General features: G+C 50.5%; 1 protein-coding gene across 1 annotated transcript in view; it reads left to right on the plus strand.

Annotated features, from left to right (window-relative positions):
- The window catches only part of LOC116857273 (protoheme IX farnesyltransferase, mitochondrial), a 128,216-nt gene extending 106,168 nt beyond the window's left edge, over nt 1–22,048 (plus strand). Inside the window, exons 6-7 of the mRNA XM_032841218.1 lie at nt 8,956–9,188; nt 21,616–22,048. Coding sequence (XP_032697109.1) covers nt 8,956–9,188; nt 21,616–22,022 — 640 coding nt within the window. The 3' untranslated portion in view covers nt 22,023–22,048. The remainder of the gene's footprint in view (nt 1–8,955; nt 9,189–21,615) is intronic.
- Nucleotides 22,049–22,622: the final 574 nt, after the last annotated feature.

The following is a 22,622-nucleotide window of genomic DNA, read 5'->3' on the forward strand; positions in this document are numbered from 1 at the left end:
ACCTACCCCCATAGTGCTGTTTTCCTTCTTCATCCCTTTATTCCCTTTTATTGAAAATTAGAAATTGTTTGCAATACCACCACACACCATTCATACGCTTTGCTGAGCTTTCCCATGTCATTTACCTCTGGTGACAACCGTTCACAGAGCTCCGGATCTCTTCTCCTTCATAAAGGCCATGACAGTGTTGCAGGTACACAAGAGCACCAACATTTGAAGGGGGAAAAAAAAATGTTTTCCATGTGATCCATTTAGTGTTTCCTGATGCTGGTTTATTTTATCTTTATTTTTATAATTTGATATAATAGAGTTCGATTCTTAAAGTTGAAAATAAAAGTAGTTTTGCCATTCTAATTATTATTAGAAAATGCTACACAGGGCACCTGGGTGGCTCAGTGGGTTAAGCATCTGCCTTCAGCTCGGGTCAGAATCTCAGGGTCCTGGGATCGAGTCCCAGATCGGGTTCCATGCAGCAGGGAGCCTGCTTCTCCCTCTGCTCCTCCCCCTCACTCATGCTCACTCTCTTTCTCTCTCTTAAAAATAAATAAGTAAAATCTCAAAAAAAAAAAACAAAAAACAAAAAACAAAATGCTACCGACCATCATACCTTTATAACTTAAAATCGAGATGAAATTCGTGAGTCTATATACATCTATTTTCGTATTCTAATGCATATCCGTATGTCTTGGTAAGTTTGAAGAAATTAAATCAGGGGGAACAATTGACTGCAAGTTTATCAACCCCTACCTTCAGTTCTGCCTCCTTTCTATCTAGATAATGCCGTCTCATCTTGCCAGTTCTTTGGGTAGCAGTTGTTACGGTTTGAGAATTCATCAAATTCGCTTTTGTTTAACGTCCGCCTTCCTTTTGAGGCTAAGCTTCGCCGTCTGTTTTGTTCACTGCTGTATACCCGCACTTAGCATAGTGGCTGACTGTACCAGCAGTGAGAGGAATCGTAATAAATGCACGAGAGACCACGTGCACGCGGGGCGCTCATTTGGTGAGCACAGTTCCTGCTTTTAATTTTTAACCCTGAAATACTTCCCATTCTGCAGATGAAGAAACTAAGACCAACATGGCAAATAATTTGCTCAAGATCATACAGCTCCCGGGGCACCTGGGTGGCTCAGTGGGTTAAAGCCTCTGCCTTTGGCTCAGGTCATGATCCCAGGGTCCTGGGATTGAGCCCTGCATCAGGCTCTGTGCTCGGCAGGAAGCCTGCTTCCTTCTCTCTCTCTCTCTGCCTGCCTCTCTGTCTGTCAAATAAATAAATAAAATATTTAGAAAAAAAAAAAAAATCATACAGCTCCATGAGCCAGCTGTCCCTGCCCTCCTCGTGCACGGTCTCGTTCCTGAGCCTTTGACATGAGCTCCCAATTGTGCTGTCCGGAGAGCCCTAAGACACCCCCGGTTTTTCAGTTGAGGACACTAAGGATCAGAGAGGTTAGATAATTTGCCTCCTTTTACATAGCTAGTTCAAGGTAGAACTTGAACTCGGAATACCTGATTCCTATCCACCATGCTTAGCTAGTTATGCTCCTCTGTGGAAACCAGAATATCATACTACTACTGCAAAAAAGAACACAAACACATTTTTAAAACATTTTTGGTTTGAAAATGTTCCAGAAGACACAACGGTAGAGATAGTACAGCGAACCCCAGCAAACTTGTCACTCAGAATCCACAAGATTATCAGGACTTCGACACGCGTGTTTCATCTCACCGTTCTGGGGGCTAAAACACTTAGCAGCATGACTAGATTAAATCAGGGTGAGTGGGGCCGAGAGGCGGAGGGATGTACCTGCAGTTCTTCACTGAGTTGAAAAGCTAGGATGCTGTCCTGTGTTCTTTCCATTTAGAATATGCCAGGAGACACATACCAAAAGACAGCGGGGTGGGGGGCACCTGGGTGGCTCAGTGGGTTAAAGCCTCTGCCTTCAGCTCAGGTCATGATCCCAGGGTTATGGGATCGAGCATCAGGCTCTCTGCTCAGCAGGGAGCCTGCTTCCTCCTCTCTCTCTGCCTGCCTCTCTGCCTAGTTGTGATCTGTCAAATAAATGAATAAATAATCTTTAAAAAAAAAAAAAAGAGAGAGAGAGAGCGGGAAATGGGCGACCTATCCAGGCCAGCTGCAGCCAGCCCCGGAGGCAGGGTGGAGAAGGAGGCCTGTAGGTTCAGCCTCGGTTGGTCGGCTTGGCCAGATGTAGACCAGATGGGACCAGCACTGCACTGGTAATGGCATAGTGGTGAGTCAGGCTTTGGCATGCCTCCGGGTCACCTGGATCCCTAACAAATCCATAGGTGACGCTGATGCCGGGGTGGGTCTGGGGACCACACTCCGACAGAACCCCAGGCCCCACCAGGGAGAGTTAGCTCAGCGTAGGAATCCCAAGGAAGGCTGCCTGGCCTTTCTTCCCATTTTGCTTCTAGAAGTCAGGCCTCAGGGCAGCACGTCAATGGAAGCCACCTGCTAAGGATTTAGATGATAAGAGGAGCAAAAGGACTAATGGGGAAAAAATGTTTAAGAAAAAAATGTAAGCAAAATTTTAAGTAGTAAATGATAAAAAGAGAAATAACTGGGTAGAGTGAGTGTGTGTGTGTGTGTGTGTATGTGTGTGTTTCTCTCTCTCTCTCTCTCTCTCCAGGTTTGGGATACTTTCCAAGAACCATCCAGAAGTAGGAGAGAGCAGATGGGTAGATGGGGGTTTTTTTGATCAAGGGCTGAGCACTATGATTAGGAGGAAGAGTATATTGAGTTGTTGACCTAAAATAACAAGAAGTCAATCTTCAACAAAATTAGCCTTCAAGTCTTTGAGATGTAGCCCGGGCTTTTATGTGTACTAAGGCAGAAAATCATAGTTGTGTTTAACCGAGATGAATAGGGAACACACTTAACGAATCCTTTTCTGCACCAGAAATAGATCTCTTTATTAAAACGACTAAATTTAAGCCACTTTAATATCACCATGATTGTTAAAGATTTCATTTCAAATCAGACTTTAAAAAATAGCCGGGATGCCACTTGGGACACAGTCTTTTCATCCCAGAACCATCATTGTTGATAGTGCCCTTCCTGTGGGCAGTGCTGGCCTGGCTCGCCATTCTTTTCCTCGAAAAATGCCTAACACCCAACTTCTCCCGTGAGGGGAGCCAAGGCTTGTCTGTCTTCACTGGTCCTCCACGGCAGACTGAGGGGTCCTTGTCAAAAGCACATCTGATCATTTTCTCCCGTGTTGAAAAAACAGAAAACTTTTTTGACCCTGCATTTGCCCAGGTGTGATGTGCAGATAGATGTCTCAGTGAGGCCCTCCCCCGCCCCTTGTGCTGCGCCCGTTGCCTGAGACACACTCCCCCCCATCTTTCCAGGCCCTCTCCCGCCCACACAGCACTTCTTGCTAGAATCCTTCGCTGCCCACCCCCAATACCCACACTCCGTCCATTAGTGGTCCCAGAGTGACAATCCGCTTAACTGTCTCACTTCATCTAAGTGCCCTCAGGACAAGGACCGCGGCTGTCTTGCCCCCCCCCCCCACCGTATCCTCTGTCCATGGTTCATTGTGTTTTGTTTTGTTTTTTTTCTTTTATAATATAGTGCTTCCCACTGTTTTCATCTCAGGATATGCAATAGGAAATTAGACTATTTCTGCAACGGGGTAAACCGAAGGAGCTTTTAAAGATTTATTTTATTTTATTTTATTTTATTTTATTTTATTTATTTGACAGAGATCACAAGTAGGCAGGGAGGCAGGCAGAGAGAGAGGGAAGCAGGCTCCCCGCTGAGCAGGGAGCCCCATGTGGGGCTCGATCCCAGGACCCTGAGATCATGACCTGAGCCGAAGGCAGAGACTTCACCCACTGAGCCACGCAGGCACCCCCGAAGGAGCTTTTAAATCCATAGGAAGTGGCTCCCAGCAGAAGGCAACAGCCTTTACTCCAGTCGCCTCTGAGCCTCAGCAGACCCAAGAAGTCAGAGTCAGTAAACCGAATTACAGCTGCATGCCCCCACATACCAGTTGGATTAAATAAGCGAGCCAACAAATAAGTCCAAGTGTAGATCCTATTTCCAAGTTACTTTATCTGTATATTTGGCCCTTGAATGACTCAAGTTGGAACTGTGCAGGTCCACATATATGCAGATTTTTTTTTCCCAGTAAATCTCTTAGAAGAAATTTGGGGATCTGCAACAATTTGAAAAAAAACAGACAAACTGCATAGCACAGAAATTTCAAAAAAGTTTAAACGGTATGTCATGAATGCGGACATGTATGTAGACACTAGTCTACTTTGTCAAATGCTATCATAAATATACACACATCTATTATACAAAGTTAAAGTGTATCAAAACTTACACACAGAAATGTTTGCAGAGTGTGCATGGTGCTGTTTGAGTGGAGAGAAAGGTAAACAAATCGAATCATAACCGCGTAAAATTAACATCATAATTTCGTAACCACCTCCTGTTGCCCTTGTAGTGAGCTCACGTGTCACGACCATCCGCTTAAAATGCCCAGTGTGGTGCTGATCATCTCTGCACGAGCAGTTCATGTCTCCAGCAAATTGTGTATCATAATACAAAGGAGTCTCTCGCAGTTCTTACTATCAGTAGTTAAGTTTGGGGGGAGTCGAAAGTTACACCTGCATTTTCTCTTCTTTTATTTTTGTTTTTAGAGAGAGTGTGTGCACGGGTGGTGGGGAGAGGGGCAGAGGGAGAGAGAATCTCGAGCAGGTCCACACCCAGCATGGAGCCCAACTCGGGGCTCAATCTCACAACCCTGAGACCATGACCTGGGCCAAAATCAAGAGTCAGACGCTTGACCCACTGAGCCACCCAGGTGCCCGCGGATTGAAACTACAACTGTACACTGGGGTCAGCACCCCATCCCTCTCACTGTCTAAAGGTGATCTGAGTCTCAGTTTCTCATCTGCGAAATGGGAATAATCCTGTCCTAATAAACATGTTTTCCTTTGAGGGGGCGCCTGGGTGGCTCAGTGGGTTAAAGCCTCTGCCTTCGGCTCAGGTCATGATCCCAGGGTCCTGGGATCGAGCCCCACATGGGGCTCCCTGCTCAGCGGGGAGCCTGCTTCCCTCTCTCTCTCCCTCTGCCTGCCTCTCTGCCTACTTGTGATCTCTGTCAAATAAATAAATAAAATCTTTAAAAAAAAACAAAACAAAACATGTTTTACTTTGTTATGTTTTTAACACCATACCCAGTGTTGATACAGTTTCTAGAAATAGGCTTTCTCATGAACTGCTGGTGGGAGGGTGAGCTAGTCCAAACCCTCCGGGGGGTATAGTATAGACTGGCGATACCAGTCTAGTCCCTAAAAATGTGCCTGTCATGTGGCTTAGATAGCTATCTCATGTCTGGGAATTTATTCTGGGAATTTATCCTAATCAAAACTGTGAACAATAGCTATCTCTAAGATACTTATTCCCATGTTATTTCTCATTTCTTTTCTTTTTTTTTAAGATTTTATTTATTTTTTTGAGAGAGCATGAGAGGAGAGAGGTCAGTGGGAAAAGCAGACTCCCTGCTGAGCAGGGAGCCAGATGTGGGACCCTATCCTAGGACTCCAGGATCATGACCTGAGCTGAAGGCAGTCGCTTAACCAACGGAGCCACCCAGGCACCCCTTTTGCTCATTTCAAAAAGGGGACAATATGATGTGTCCAGAAGGGGTATGTTGATTGAACTAATCGTGGTATATCCCAAAGATATACCACTTAGGCCACTATTAGCTATTGATGGTACAAAAGAATTCTGAGTCGCACAGGGAAATTATTAAGATATATTGAAATAAAGTAAGGAACCAAATGACAGTTCAGTATGTCTTGTTATTTTTAAAGTAGAGATATCATTGAAAAAAAGACAAAGAAGATAGAAATCAGTGTGTTTCACTGAGTAATTTAAAATTTCCAAATTTTCTGGAAAGAACAGGTATTACTTCTATAGTAGAGGTTTGAGGAAAACAAAAGCATCCCAGGAAAATAAACTTCACAAAGTTTGCAGTTGGAGCACCTTTGCCCATAATGAGAGAAAACTGGGAATTTCACTGATTCAGGCCTCCTTGTACCAGGAGGGAAAATGTGTCTCTTGAGCCTCCAGGTACTGGGGATGGTCGCAGCCTCCTTTTTGCTTATGTCACTTGTCACTCTCCATCACACTCTCCATCACAATTTCCATCCGTGCCCCTGAGCACACAGACTGAAACACCAAAATTAAGCCTCATGATTTTCTAGGATGCCCACAAGGGTCAGAAACTAAACTTCTATGTGAAATTGCCTATCTCAATAAATTAAATTCATGTGTGCTTTTCTAAAAGGGCTTTTCATAACACTAATACCTTTGAATCCAACTGGCTTCCACAGACCCAGGAGAAGGAGCGAATAACCTTCTTTTTTTTTTTTTTAAACACAGGGTCCAATTCAGGAAAAATAAAAATGTTTATGAGCCACATTTTTCTGCCACCCAAAATAAAACTCTGCTTTTACAGTCCCATAGGAAAAAACAAACAAACAAAAAAAAAAATAAAAAACAAACAAAAAAACCCCCTCTGTTCTTATAACCTATAAACGACCTTATTGCAAGAAGGACAACAGTTGTAACATTTTCACTGCTTTTTGGCCATTTTTTTCTGGGCATAGGTGAGATGTAACAGCACAGAGCCATCTTGTGATTTTTCATCTGGAGAATGGGGCCAGTTAGTGTGGTCATGGGCTTTCTCTGGCAGGAGCACAGGCACTGGTGGGAGTTGTCAGGAAACGCAAGGCAGGATGAAAGTTCTAGGGGGCCGAGTGACTGCCGTTCAAAGGAGGGACCCCGTGATCCCAAGGATGTAGCCAGAAGCAGGGTGGAAATTCCCCATCTCTATGGAGCATGCGTGAACAAGCACCTTTGCAATAATGTATCAGTTTATGTTTCCTCCTGCATCAAAACTCCCCATTTCAGGGTGCCTGGGTGGCTCAGTCCATTAAGGGGTTAAGTGTCTGCCTTCCGCTCCAGTCCTGAATTCAGGGTCCTGGGAATTCAGGGTCCTGGGAATTCAGGGTCCTGGGATCGAGCCCCCACATCCGGCTCCCTGCTCAGTGGGGAGTCTGCTTCTCCCTCTCCCTCTGCTTGCCGCTTCCCCTACTTGTGCTCTATCTCTGTCAAATAAATAAATAAAATCTTAAAAAAACAAAACTCCCCCTCTGCAGGGTTCCATCTTTAGGGGTTGTGGCCATAGGATCTGATCTGATCAAGTGGAATCACTGAGCCCCATGCAGTTGCTTGGGAGGCAGAATTATGGCCTCCAAAAGGAGAAGGCAGGCTTGAGGGACCTCCTCAGATTTCTTAAGAAAGAATAAATAAGGGTACCTGGGTCGCTCAGTTGGTTAAGTGTCTTGAGTCTTAATCTCAGCTCAGATCTTGATCTCAGGGTTGTGAGATGGAGTCCCTCGTCTGGTTTGACAGCATTGGTCGTAGAACCTACTTTAAAAAAGAAGAAACAAACGTGCATATAACCAGGAACGTATAGATCCAATTAATCTACACTCTCAAAAAGTTTTTCACAAGATGCCACACAAAGTCCACCTTAAAAAGTGAGCTCTGGGGGGCGCCTGGGTGGCTCAGTCTGTTGAACAACTGCCTTTGGCTCAGGTCATGGTCCTGGAATCGAGTCCTGCAAGGGACCCGTTGCTCTGCAGGGAGTCTGCTTCTCCCTCTCCTTCTGCCACTCCCGCTGCCTGTACTCTCTGGCTCTATCTATTTGTCAAATAAATAAATAAAATCTCAAAAAATAAAAGAAGAAGTGGGCTCTGATGGGAATTAGTCTTAGATTCACTGCCAGTGGAGAGTTGTGTTTGACCGTTTTCACTGCATGCATGACCTCGTAGGACTCCCCGTGAAATCCCGTGTCTGAAACCAGCTGTGGCACGGAAGGAAACTCAGCTGGGAGTGCCCTGTCACTGGGGAGTGGCCCCCTGGTGTTTCACTGTTGGCACCGCACTGGTCCCATGCTCAGCCTGTCATTCATTACAGATAGATACACCCAGACACGCAGTCGTTATCCATTACCGCTAATCGGGTGATTTTTTTTTTTAAGATTTTATTTATTTATTTGACAGAGAGAGAGCATGAGATCACAAGCAGGCAGAGAGGCAGGCAGAGAGATGAAGGGAAGTAGACTCCCTGCTTATCAGAGAGCCTGATGCGGGGCTCGATCCCAGGACCCTGATCATGACCTGAGCCGAAGGCAGAGGCTTTAACCCACTGAGCCACCCAGGCGCCCCATGTTTTTAAATAAAGTATAAATACACGGGGGCAGAAGGGCTTCCAGAATTAAAACACTCGTTTCTGCCAAATGTTATAATATTGTGGTGCGGGTGGTTTATCTGTAGCTGCCACGTCCCCCGCACTAACTGTAAAACGGGAACCCAGGTGGCTCAGTCGGTTAAGCATCTGATCCCAGGGCCCTGGATCGAGTCCCACGTGAGGCTCCCTGATCAGCAGAAGCCTCCTTCTCCCTCTCCCTCTGCCCCTCCCCTGGCTTGTGCTCTCTCTTGCTCACTCTCTCTCTCAAATAAATAAATAAAACCTTCAAAACAAAAACAGAAGCCTGTGCCAAGCAAGCCCTGCTCTGCGGGGAGGAGCAGTCCACTGTGTCTGCCGCACAGATGAGCAGGTGCCGCCCGGCATCCCACAGCCAGGAAGGGGCTCAGCGCACGTGCGAACCGGGCCGTCCGACCTCCAGTCTTTAACTTCCTTCCCAGCTGGCAGGTGTCAGAGGAGCGGCCAGAATCCTCCTGATTTTAGGTGTGGCAGAGCCGGTGCTGCATTCCCGGGAGGAAGGCAGCCCGCTCACATCCAGGTCCGCCCCGGGACAGGTGCCTGGGCCGCTCCCACAGCTCCGGCCGCGCGCGTGCGCCGCGTGCTTAGCCGGGCTGGACAGTGATGGGTCCGTTGCTCTTTTTCAGCCCGCTGCTCGCTGTGACCTTCGCCACTTGCTGTGCCGTCCCGGGGATTGCCCTCCTGACCTGGGGGGTGAACCCCCTCACGGGAGCCCTGGGGGCCTTCAACATTTTCCTGTACACTTGCTGCTACACCCCGCTGAAGAGGATCAGCATCGCCAACACGTGGGTGGGCGCCGTGGTGGGGGCCGTGCCCCCCGTCATGGGCTGGACCGCGGCTACAGGTGGCCTGGACGCAGGTGAGTGTCCGGCGTCTGATGGGTCTCCTTCTGCCCGCAGCCGCCCCCCCCCCCCCCGGGGTGCGGAGGCCACACCGACCCTGAACCCGAGTCTGTACTGGTCCATCGCGGTCAGTCCCCGTTCTCTGGGCAAGCGGGCGGATGCGGCGGTCTGAAATACTGGGGATGCAGAGCGGAAGGAAGGCCTCGTCCGGCTTCCAGGCCAGCCTGTGCTTTCCGGGGCGGGGAACGTGTAGGGGGGAGACTGAGGGAGAAGCAGTGACTGCACAGGTGGAATGAAAAGCACGTCCCTAAAAGTCACGGATCCACTTGGGGCTAATGAGTCCTTTGGGGTGTCCTGCCTCATGGGGACCAGGCCTGGGACCAGGCCTCCAGCTTTGCTCTCCAAGCAGATGCTCCCTCCCGGGCAGCCCCCTGCCTCCTCTCCATTCCCACACAGCCAGGTTATTCCCTCCCACCCCCTGGCGAAGGAGCAACCCTATTTTCATTAGTTTCTAAATTTATTTTTATATGATTTGCTTAAATTGTTCATGGGGTCTACAGTAAAACCATTGAAACACATCTACTTTTTGGTGGCATGTCACCACGAAATTTGTGGGGTGAATAGCTCATTTTTACCATGTGTAAGGGAAGCCTCACAGTCTAATTAGCCAGGTAATTAGTGTTTTTGACCAACACTTAGGAAGGAAGTGGTGAGGTTTCCTGCAATATATGTAAGTACATATTTTTCACATGAGAGATCAAAAGGCAGTTGACCATAAATGGTTGCCCCGTGAGCCACATTTCTGAAGCTTTTCATAAAAGCTCTTACACTCTGACTTGGCAAGCTTACAAAGGTGATTACACCTTTATCATGATCGTCTCTTAGAACGGTTTTAATATAGTGTAAATGTTGGGGTTTCATGAATCTACAAATAAAATATTCTAGAACCGACATGCTCATTCACTCCATGATAAAACCCCAAGCCAGAATCTCGTCCATGTGGGAGCCAGTGATCTCTGGAGCAGGGGTGCCCGGTTTTGGAGCCCAGTTCCACTTCTCATTAGCCATGCACACTTTGGAACGTTCTAGACTTCTTTATGCTACTGTCTCCTCCTCTCCCACATGGTCCCTTCTCATGGAGTTGCCATGAGGATTAAGTGAGTAATTATTAAGTATTCTTCATTTGTAGGTAGATGATTCATACAGATTGAAAAAGGTCATGAGATTTTATTGATTTGCAAATTCTGAGCAGTTTGTAACTGTTAGGAGGCTTGGTGGGAAAGACTGCTGGTCCTTATTAATGGCTGTCTTGGGCGAGGGTGGAAAACGTGGGAAGCATGGGTTTGATATCCCTAGACTAGATGGTGTCCGAGTTTCCCCCTCGTTTGCAATTTATAGTTCAAGAACACGCCTGCCTACTGCCAAATTTCTGGCTGGCTTCCTCCTCCTAGTTCTGCCTGGAGCCCCAGTCTGAGCCCAAATGTCTGTCTCCCCTCCTGTACCTCTCCAGAACTCTCTAGTGATTGCCCAGACATCCGAGGTGGAGCCCCTGAAAGTGACCCCCATTTGCAGCGATGTGGTGCCCCAGGTCCCCTGCCTATCTGACAGACACGGCCCCACACCTTGCCAGGACTGCCGGAACCTTACCAGGCTCCTCAAACCCAGCCTAAAGGAACTAGGCCCCCAAAATGACCTTATCTCTCTGAGAACCCCCAGACAGATTCACGGCTGGGGCCAAGTATGACAGCCCTGGGTACCAGTGTCACTGGAGATTGGTGGCAGCAGTCCGGTCCAGGTCCACACAGAACTTGGTCACCTCCATCGGTCACCTAGATTCTTGCTGAGGGTTCGAAGCCTTTGTTGTCTTCCCAGGCCAGTCCCTCAAGTGGGATTTTGAGCCTCAGCCCGTGTTGGCTAGAGCTGCATCCCCAGAGGCCAGAGAAAGAAAGAACTTTGCAGACGTCTTCCTGCTTAGGAGTGCACATTCAGGCAGGTGTCCTTAGTGTTCAGGGACAGTGCGGATTTGGCTAAACTGCTTAACAGTCGTATTTAAAATAAAATTCTTTTTTAAATTGGGGGTATGATCTTTCTGTACTCCAAATGCAGTCGTCTGTATACAAATTCCTTAGTGAGGGACAGCTAAGGGCCAGAGTTAGGTTGCAGGGTAAAAGTGCATGTTTATCTTGAAAAATGAGACCCCCGTCACCTACCTGAACTCACCCTGACATCAGGCAGAGCCATCTGAAACAGATCGGTGTTATCACAGAGAGAAGTTCCTCTGGCGGTTGACCGGGATTACATCCTTTTTCTTCAAATCCTAGAGGCTCATGGCAGGGCACCCAAGTACAGCTTGGTTTACTGCCCCCCACCCTCCCGAATTCTAACTCACGCCCGGGTCCAGTCCTACATCTGAAGTCTTGTCAGATTTACAGAGTGTTACTTTACATAATGCTTTAAACTGCTTCAAAAAAAAAAAAAAAAAGTTCAAAACATTAATTTGCTAGAGCAAACTTGAGATAAGCAGCAAATCTTTGATTAAAGTTGAATGAATCAATCAATCAATCAGCCAGTGAATAAATACCTTCCATTTTACAGCTGACAGAACTAGGTTAATCCCAGGTCAGTTGCCAAATATTTTCGGAGCCTCAGCTATGTGCCAGGGCCTATGAAGGAGGAAATGATCCAGAGGAATAAGGTAGAATCTGAGGGAGTGTAGTTTCAACATTGATATCACTGGGATTTTAGACACTGGGTTGAATAAGATTATATATACATATGTTTGGTCACTTTCTAGAACTGTACCATCCATTAGGACACCCCCTCGCCACATGTGGCTATTTAAATTTCAGTGTAAACTCAATAAACTTAACCACCGAGTTCTTCAGTCCAGGAGCTGTCTTTTAGCTGCTCATGGCTACACATGGCCAGAAGCTGCCGCACTGATTGGCACAGAGGGTGGGCGCTTCCATCCTTGCGGAAAGTTCCCGGGTCAGTTCTGCCGAGAAGGACACACGGATGTCCTAATGAACCTGTGCGTTCCATCTTCCCTGGGAGTTCGTGCTTTAAACACTAGGGCATCGTCTCCCCCGATTCTAAAGCAGTGGTTCTCAAATTGGAGGACACCTCAGAATCACCTGGCAGGCTTGCTAAAACCCAGATTCCTGAGGCCCGAGAACTTGCATTTCTAGCAAGCGGCTGGGTGATGCCAGTGCCCCTGGTCCAGGGGCCACTTTAAGAACCACGAGCCTGCAGAGACAGAGCCAGAGAGAGCTCTAGCTGTTAGGGTATCTTGGAAATACCTAAGGATTGGGGCAGCTGCTATTGTCTGAGACGCACTCATCTCTGTCACCCACAGAGGTTAGGGCTCTCAGGTTCTTATCTCAGGAGGACAAGTTGGCTTGAAGCCCCCTGCTGAGACAAAAAGTGGCCCCAAATATTTCCCTTCTGTGGCATTTCCAAATCATTTTGTCTTTGACCCTCCCAAGAGTGATCACGACAGGAGAAGCGTATGAACAAAAAAGTCTTTGAAGTCCTTCCCTGAACGGCAGTGATAGGAAGGGAGGAGGCTCATCAGCCTGCTTCCTCACGCCGGTGTCAGTAAGGACCTGCTCTGTGCTGGGCACTGAGAAATTCAGCCTTTAGCGAAAGGCACTGAAGAGCCAGTATTTCAGGTTTAAGCAGGACAGCAGCAGGGCCCGGAGTCTGGGATCATCTAACAGTGTACTATAGGCGGGTTCTCCCTGGTGTTGGAAAGCAGTACTTTGCTGAGCCCTCCTTCTTGGTCCTCCCAAGCCTGTGTGCCTTCTGTCTCCTCCTGCCCCCTCTCTAGCAGGCCTCTACCTTTCCTGGGCCTGGCCTCCACCCTCCCGCCTCCCTAGCCAAATTTCGCCTCTCTAGTATTTAATGAAGCATCTGTCAGGTCTCCTTTGAAAGTGCAGCTTGAGGCATATGGGCGATGGAGACCCTATATCTTCTAGGCCTGTCTAGTTGAGAAGAAAGATGAAAAAAAATAAGTAGCCATAGAAAATAGTTTGCATCCCAGACGGCCGCAGACAGCTTGCAGAGAAGGAAATGTTCATGTTCCAAAGTACTTTTCCCCCTTCTCAGCATCTAGATCTTTTGTGGTTTCTGTGGTGGCCGCAAGGGCCAATTAGGACCTCCAGAGGGTCTGAGCACTGAAGAGAAGGATTACGCAGCCTCCCATCCTCCAGAAAACCTAAAATAAGCCTAAGGACATCCCATAGGATTCTGGTTGCCCCTCCCCCCACCAACTACTTTGTTGTTTCCTCATCAGGTAGTGCGGAAAGCATGTCATTGTTCTAGCTGTCCCTGGGTGCATGGGTGCAGAGCGAGAGCACCTGCTTAGCCCTATAGGTACCCCAGCACCTAGAGAGGGAGGCTGGAATTGGGGTGGGAGGGAGCCAAACAGATCAGCGGGTGGAAACTGGCAAAGCTACACCAGTGCGAGTTCTTGGTGTCTGCGCTTTACCATATGATGCTCTTCTAGCTGGAAACAGCTAGTTTTGCACAAACAGCCTGCAGTGGGGTTTTTTTCCCCAGCGGGCCCTGGGACCCAGCTCAGAAACATCCGTTTGTGGCCAGCAGGTCCATAAAGGTAATCATGATCATGGGACTGTACCTGTGTCCATTTCCTTCTAGGACGAGGGGTTAGGCCTTTTCTCCCGCCTGCCTAATTACTTTGCCTTCTTTTTTTCTTTTTTAAGCTGAACCGCTATTCCCTGAAAACAGTGAAAATGCTTACAAGCAAAAAAAAAAAAAAAAAAAAAAACAACCAGGAAGGCCAACCAAGAGGGCTGTTTTCTGGCCCCGGGTGTGGCCAGGACAACAGGGAGAGAAGTGACCTTCGAGGGGCCCCGGGGAAGGGGTTGCTGGCAGATAAAGTGGGGGCAGCAGACAGCCCAGCTTTGGAGCGGGCCTGGAGCCATAGGCATTAGGCTTCTCAACACTGTTTACCTCCAGGGACGAACTTTAGTTTATCTTGGAAGCCTCAGGGTAAAGTACTTCCCCTCCTCCTTGCCAAAGCTCGCTAGAGCTCTCTCTCTCTCTTTCTCTCTCTCCCCACGGCCCCCACTGCTTTAAGACGACTCTGATTCTCTTTGGTCATTTTCTCCCAATCGGACCCAATCCCAGGTCCTGGAAGTTGGTGGAACGCAGGAGGGCGACAGTCGTGTTCGTAATTCAAATGTTGTTGTGGTAAACATTAATTATGTCAGCCCACATTCAGTTACAAATGAGGACTCCGTTAAGGGCCCTTATCGGCAAGTGACATTTGGCAGATGGATGGTTTTAGTAACAAAAAAGAGAAGGAGGGTTTTTTTAGCCTCAGCTGGTAAACTACAAAATGTTAAATACTGTTTCACTCTATTTACCTCCTTTATTCCAGGATGAGAAAAGAATAGAACAGAGGGCATGTTCCATTCACTCACTCATTCAACAAATATTTATCAAGACCTTCCTAAGTACCTGCCTCCGTTGAACCCAAGCACCTTGAAAGATTCCCTTTAGAACCCCGGTTCAGTTTGAAATGAAACTTGAAAGTGAGCGTCTGTGTTCATTCTCTGGGAGATTCCTTTTCCGTAACTAGCCTCCGAGGGTTGCATTAATTAAGACAAATGATATTTTTAAAGACCGGGTGAACAAGGAACATCTTCGTGGGAATATTAGCAAACCAAACAATACTAGAGCCCTTATTCTCATCGTAGACAAAACCCACAAAAGGCTGAGAAAGAACGTCCTAGAAACGTGGTGCTAGACCCAAGACTGACAGTGGTATAATTGGAGGCCGCCTTTGGTCCGCCCCAGAAAGCGCGCCCGGAGCTGACCAGCTGGTCACAGGGGTGATTTAGGGGCCTGGCCCGTGCCTTCCTGAGGGAACTGATAATGCCGAGGAAGGGCAGGCTCTAGCAGACACGGTGTCCAGCACTGGATGCACGTTTAGTCACTGCTCCTCAGGGAACATACTTGTATTCAGATAAGAGAGACGGAAATGCCCTCAGATGGGAGCTGGGGGAGTACAGAGCGCTGGGATTTCTTAGAGAACCTGCAGAGATGCCCCCAACTAAACTTCCCCTAGAGGGAAATAAGAAAGGGGGGGCACTAGTTCCAGAGTCAGAGCTCTGTGCCTCCTCTGCCTCGGTCTCCCTGCAGATGGAAGCCTTGGGTGACTCTGTGGGCACCGGGATGGTGGGCGGTGCACGATACGGTGAGGGAGGGAGAGCGCCTGGGCCCCTGCTCCCTGGGCCTCTTCGTCATTCCTGAGTCACTTCCAAAGAATTCCAGGGCAACCCGTCACTGCCCACTCTGGCCCCTGTTTTCAGAGGACCCGCGGTCTTGCCTTTTATCACTGCGCAGCTGATCACCCGGCCCCACACCCGCTTCCCTTTATGGCCAGCGCCGTGGAAGTCTATCACACAGTGGAAGCCGACCTGTTTCACAAGCCCCTTTGTGTTCGCCCTCAAAGGGAAGGCTTTGGAGTCTGTGACCATGAAGTTTGGGTTTGGCTCTGCTCCCCCAGCCAGCCCCCAGTTTACATACCCATGTACCCCTGAGAGCACAAATACAACCAGTCAGGGAACAGACTGGCTACCAAGGGCCACACTTGGAGGGAGCCTGTTGTACTGGGGAGGGCAGACCCCCGCCGCTCAGCACGAAGCTTCACTAGAGCTGTTTCTTTGTCTTTTTCAAGGCCATGGGTGGACAGAGAATGACAGTGAATGGGGTTTGGGGTCGAGGCAGGAAGGGTTTGTTGAATGTGCGCCCACCAGGGGCAGAGGAAGCAAACCATTGAACCCCGTTCCAAAAGGAATTTTGATTTGGGAGAGCACTCACAGGGACTCAGAACTCCCAACTTGAAGATTTTTATCTCCATCCTCTTGGGAAACCATGTGACTGCAATGCCCTTGGCTTTGTTTGCCAACAAAATGATGGGTGGACGCCATGGACAAGTGTTTCCCGACCTGAGCAGAGGTGGCGGTGGTTGAGATCCCTGCCCCCCTCCTCCAGCCCCTTGGTTGGAATGATGTAAAAATGATCGATAGATGTTTTGAGAGGCTTTAAAAACGCATGTATTTGCAACGGGCCGCTAGGAAGACATTGGTTAGCCTTTCCCCACCTAATATTAATGTGTCCCCCTAATCGGAGCAAGGCGACATGAGACGCGGCTTCCCTCCAGCTCTGCACACACACACAGTACGGTAGGTGGGCTGGTCTCCATTTTTGTATACGGAAGAAAAGAAAGAATGCCGCGGACACACCCGTGTATCCTCTGGTGTCGCCTCTGAGCTGGGACTGTGGCATTGTGAGCCCAGGAAGTTGCTTCCCTCTGGAGAACCATACCCCCCAGATACACCTATCTATCTCCCAGATTTCTGGTATTTCCTGTATTCATAGATCGACAAATCTTTGCCTAAAAGACCGGAAGCAGACATGTCTTCCAGATACGATTAAACCACATATGTGCACAGCTTCTACGGCGATGGGGAGGGAAATGAGAAAACACAGTGAAAAGGAGCAGAAAAGGCACAGTTTGTGTGAGCAGATTGGGACTCGGAGACCATCTTTCGATCCCAGTTTACCAATCACTTCTTCCAGGAAGCCTTCCCTGACTTCTCTAAGGCTCACTTGGGTCTTCCTCCTCGGGGTCCCCCACAAGCTTTCCACCCAAGGTGACCTTCAGAGGCTGTCCTCCTGTTTTGTGCTGTCTGCCTCCCTGGCCAGACTCCAGCTGAGGGCCCTTGAGCACACACTGCACCTCTCATCACATAACGGGTCCCAGGGACAACAGACTGCTCTGGGTTGGGGGGGGCGGTGGGGGGCGAGGCTGAGCCCAGGCCTTTGAGCCCGTGAACTGAGTGTTCTGTGTTTACCCCACAAGGAAGGTGGGTTCCACCACAGCCCCCGGACTAATCCAAGTCTTCCTGTTCCTGTTCACCTTATCTTGATGAAGAGAGCAATTTGTTTTACATCTTTTGTAGGAGCCCAGGCAGTTGCGGCCCATCAAGTAGAACCATGTGGGGGTGGTGGTTTTCTGATTACAATCCATTAAGGCTAAGCTGTGATTTCTAAAGCTCTTTCATTTGTGACATGAGCCAAACCCACACCCAATTTCCTCTCGCATAGAAGGCAGCATGCTACTCTTATGAAAATGATTTTTTTAATTATGTTATTTTAAGCAGAAGCATAACTGAAAATGCAGATTGAGCAAAACAGAATACTCCAGTAGGCACACAAAAAAGAGGGCTTTTGAGAAAGGCAAGCAAGAGCCCACATTGGGGCCTGGATCATTTTAACCGTTTCCAGCCTGGTTTCCTGGTGAAGTTCGCTTTTTCCCAGCTCTGTTCAACACAACAGCAGAAGGGCTACTGGGCCCTGGCTTCCCCGATTGCCCTCCCCTGGTCTGAGCCCTCACTGACATCCCGTCTCTTGCCAGGACATGTCTCAGCCTTGTCTGCTCCCTTCCTCCCACCCCCACCCTGGTTGTCATCACTGCGGCCCATAATCTGTTCAGACCCTTTGGGTACGAGGCCGGTCCCGAACAGCGGGCGGGCTGCTCCCAGTACCTCATGCTCAAGACCTCAGAGTGCCCCAAGGCCCTGAGAATCTAACAGCGTCCCCTTCCTGGTCCTTTTCCATCAGCATACGGAGGAGAAGTCCGACTTTCCCCTGTTGTCCTTTCCAGTTCCCCAGGGGCACTCACTGTCAAGACAGAGACTGACTGTCTGTTTGTCCCTAATGGAAACGAACTTTTTTTAAAGGTCCTGAGACCCCCAATAAACGGCAGATGGAGTTTCTCCTTCCATCAAGCCCTGTCTCTGCCCAGTAGCGTCAGCATTCCAATCGGCACCCGGCAGTCCGCTGTTACCCGTTTGAGTCCACGTGGGGCAGCATCCCTTCCAAGAGACGGGGCTGGTCTGTGTGACTATCCCTGTGGAGGCCTGGTAAGGAATCTTTTCATCCGTAGGAGAAGTGATGTCACTCACTGGAAGGTGGCCGTGAGCAGGAGTGAGTGTATAATTCCTCTACCCAAGGCCTGGCAGGTGACCGCCACAAGGCATTTAACCGGGATGTCTTGCCAGAACCCCAAACGCAGAATGGCCCCAAATAGAGCTTTCCGTGCCTCCACCATGAGCACGCTCCCCTGTGTGTGACCCCGGTGTTCCCCACCTGAGTACAAGGACTGGTGTCTGCCACCCCCATGGCTCCCAGGAAGTGGCCCAGCGGTGAGCTTTCCACTCAGTTGGGGCATGATGCCCGTGCTGCCTTTGGGAAGGCCTTCCCTGAGCCGACTGGAGTTACGCTTACTTGAACTAAAATACAGACGTATTGGGTTATTTACAGACAGGCTTAAAAGGGATCAGAGGGACTTGGCAGCAACCCTGCCCTCACGGGGATGCGTGCATTGAGTCTTGGTTATTTGGTAATGGTGGAAGGCTGTAAATGAGTTGGATGGCCTTCTGGAACCCACGAGACACTGCCCCAGGATCCGAAAGCCGGCCCCTGGGCCTCCGCAGTCTGCACCCACGGGAGCCCTACTTGATAAGCTCCAGCTGCCTGACATGCTGAACTCAGAAACGGGCACGCATCTGCCCTGAACGATAGGAGCAAAAGTCACCACTCTGTCTGTGGGGTGACGAGAAAGCCTGCCCCTATTGTCGCTGCACAGCCCACACTGTCGAGGAATACAGATCAGAGATTAAAAGAGAGGCTCCTTCCCTCTGATCCTCCTCGGCGTGGGCGCCACAGGCCCCTGCAGGACCTTGGAAGCCCCAGCCTGGTTTTCTGAACGATTCTGAATTATTGAAACTGCCTTGTCGCCTGCTGAGTTCTGTTTTAGCAGTAGTGCGCCCCAACCCCCCCTTCTCTGGACGTTCCCACAGACGAGGGGCTTAAACGATCCTCATTACCTGAAATAGGACCGTGGTTACAAATTTGCAGCCTCTGTGCGGGCCAGTGCTGGCCGGGGTAGATAACACAGCGGGTTAGGGAGCTCTCAGGTCCCTGACCAAGGACCCCCAGGAGGCACTCGGAGGTCAGGAGCAAGGGATCCAGGCAGAGCGTCCCAGAGGAGGGAGAAAGGGGGAGAGGAAGCAGAATCCTAATAGGCCTGTGGTTCACAAATCAGTGCCAGAAAACAGCAACCTCGGGTGGCTTTTAGTAAGCCTGCCTTTGTGCACGTGGGCTCCCGCTGATGCGTGTGATGACCCTTTACTGCAGTGGCATCAAGCACTTTCTATATTCTCCTCCAGGGATGCAAAGGAAAATGAACGTTCCCTTCAGGAATTTGCATTCAAGCAGAAAACACGGAAGCACGTAATGATGGGACACCAGGGTTTGCCCAGTGGTAGACACAAGTATGAGTAGCTTCCAGACACACGTCCTAGCTCAGACCCTTCCTCACGATTCCTTGGTTGCCATCTGGATGTCCCAAGGGCATGAACACATTCAAGGTCACATATGCACGGTCCTACCCCTGTTTGTCATCTCAAGGAATGGCCTCCCCACGGGGCCCCTCTTGGTACTTCCCTCTCCTTCCCCTCCTTATTTCACACTCACTCCCTGTCACTTGGCCTCCCCAAGGAAGGCCTCTCAGGTCCAACCCACTGTCCCCACCTTGATACCAGCTCCTGTCACCTCTCATCTCAGCCCCTGATCGGGGCTCCCCTACCTGCTCGGGGCCCCTCCAGTGTGTTCTTTCACAGATTGGTCAAGAAACACCATGGCCCTTTCCTCGCCCCCCCCCAACAAGTGCATGCCCCCATGTGCGTGCATGCGCGCCCGCACACACACACGCATGCACACACTTAAACATGTTACCATCTCCCCATGGCTCTCTGTTGCATTTATGATCAAACCAGTACTTGGCAAAGTTGGGGGTGGTGCGTCACACCCGCCCCTCCAGCCACACTTGCTTCCTTTTTTGACTTTGATACATTTTTTAAATTATCATACAGACCAACTGGCCTTTTTTTTCTTTCAATAGACCGCTCTATGAACCCTAACACATGTTCTCATCTCCTTTTAATACCTGGCTACACCATGCTCCTTCTTGCCCCTTCTTGATGACCTTTCCGCCTGCCAGCCTGCAGGGGACCAGGTCACTCTGCTCAGCTCCCGCAGAGCTCAGCTCCGATCTCCCTTCCTCAGAGATGTCTCCTCTGCCCACCTCAACTGGGTCGTGTTTTGTGCCCTCGTGGCACAAACTTTTCCTCCACAGCTGTTGCGTGGTGAGGTAGATTGACTAGTGTGGCTCTTGATCTAACTCCTGGCTGGTGAAGCCCCCGCACACCCCAGGAGGAGCACGTGTGGATTTGTACTTGCCATCCTATCCCCTGTAGTGCTTGCCACTTAGTAGTAGGTGCTTAGCAAACACTTCCACGTGAGTAAATGGGCAGGGAGGTGCTCCGCAAACACTTCCGTGCCTGAGTAACTGGGCAGGGAGTTGCCTGCATGGGAATGAGCAGCCCTGTAGTCGGGACTTGGGGGAGGCAGCTTAGTGTGGTAGGCGAGCCAGTCTCCACATCAGACAGACTCACTCTGAATCCCTCCCTTACCTCTTTTTGTAGAATTTAACATCCTCCGAGCTTCTTGGCTCACTTCCTGAGCATAAAACCTAACAGCCTGTAGGCAGGAGTACGTGAGCTAAACTGCACGGTAGTCTCAGTCTTAGTAGGTGCCTGCATCTCGCCTTTGTGGGTGAGGGGAGGCCCTGCTCCAGACCCTAATACATCCTCGGGGAAAACCCGCAAAGCCAGACAAGTTCTCATTCTGCTCGGGGGCCGTGGCCCTTCCTGCCGCACCGCTGATTGAATGCTGCTGTCTGAATGCCTCCTGCTTGCCGCGGGGTGCAGGCGCTGTGGAATGTGCAGACCCCAGTCCCGGAAGCCCTGGCGGTCCACGGTGGAACAGTCAGGACGCAGACAAAAGCCGCGATGCTGAGCGTGGGCCCCGGGCTGCGTTTAGTACCTAGTACCGTCCTTGGGAGTAGGGAGCAGCCAGCCCCCCGGAGGTGGGGGGGGTCTTGTCTGGGTGGCCGGGCCAGCTTGGGACGGAGCCCTCCGCCTCCCCCTCCCCCAAGCGCCTCGCTGGCCAGGAGAGCCGAAGCCCTCACTCGGGGGTCCCCCGGGGCCGGTGCAGGGGTTTCTGCGGTCGTCGCAATGCGGTGGGCGCTGCGTGGACGGGAGCCCCGGGTGCTCACGTCCTGGGGCGGGGAGGAGCGGGCGTACTGAGAAAGCTGGGGGTTCTTGGAGAGGGCGCACTTCTCCCTCCCCCGGGCTTGTCTGCGGACAAGCCGAGGCGAGAACCCAGACTGGCAGGCAGTGGCCGGGCGGGCGGGCAAGGCCTGCGGCGCCGGGGAACGCTGCCCCTGTGCCCCTCTGACCACAGCCCCTCTCTCCTTCCCCCCTCTTCTCCTCCACCCGCTCACAGGAGCCTTTCTCCTGGGAGGGATCCTCTACTCGTGGCAGTTCCCCCACTTCAACGCGCTGAGCTGGGGCCTCCGCGAAGACTACTCCCGCGGCGGCTACTGCATGATGTCGGTCACGCACCCGGCCCTGTGCCGGCGCGTCGCGCTGCGCCACTGCCTGGCCTTGATCGCACTGTCCGCCGCCGCGCCCGCGCTCCAGGTCACCACGTGGGCCTTCCCGGTCATCTCCCTCCCCATCAACCTGTACATTTCCTACCTCGGCTTCCGGTTCTACGCCGACGCGGACCGGAAGAGCTCCCGGAAGCTGTTCTTCTGCAGCCTGTGGCACCTGCCCTTGCTCCTGCTGCTCCTGCTCACCTGCAAGCGGCCCCCGGGCGCGGGCGGGGCCGCGGGGGAGCCTCGGGGTTGAGACCCCCTGGGGCGCGCAGGGGGGGGAAAAACGCACTCTTTTCTGCCCCCTTTGCGGTGAGACAAGACTGTGTTGGTAATTCTGGAGCTCCAGAAGGGAAATTGCTGGGTTTTCGTACGAGATCGTACAGAGATTTGGTGCTCAGTGATCACCGGACGATTTTTCTTTTTTTTCATGATAACGTCCGAAATGCTCCCCAAATAAATAGGTTGGCTCAGGTGATAAATACAAAGAGAATCTTGTTCTCTTGAAGGGTCTTTATGTATTTCTTCCTCCAACACCCGTGTTATTTTTCTTCTTCCTCCTGTGGATATACAAGGGCACCTCTTCCTTCTCCGGCCACACACACTCACACACACTCTCTCTCTCCCCACCTGGCCAGCCGAGATGGCCAGATGCCCAGGGAGCACTGGGACTGCGTCTGTGGTCCTGCGTCCTCAGGTGTCTGGAGGGCCGCGTCCCAGGGAAGATGTGCGCACCGCCGGCCCTCCCTGTGAGTGAGCGGGGGGCCCCGGCTCCGGCTTTCTCACGTGTATTCTCAACCGCACATCCCCCCAAACAATAACAGAGTACCAAGGATGCGCTGCTGCCCGACTCCGG

Source organism: Lontra canadensis, unplaced genomic scaffold, assembly GCF_010015895.1.
Source record: "Lontra canadensis isolate GAN:19392208 unplaced genomic scaffold, GSC_riverotter_1.0 scaffold122, whole genome shotgun sequence".
Classification (NCBI taxonomy): Eukaryota; Metazoa; Chordata; class Mammalia; order Carnivora; family Mustelidae; genus Lontra; species Lontra canadensis.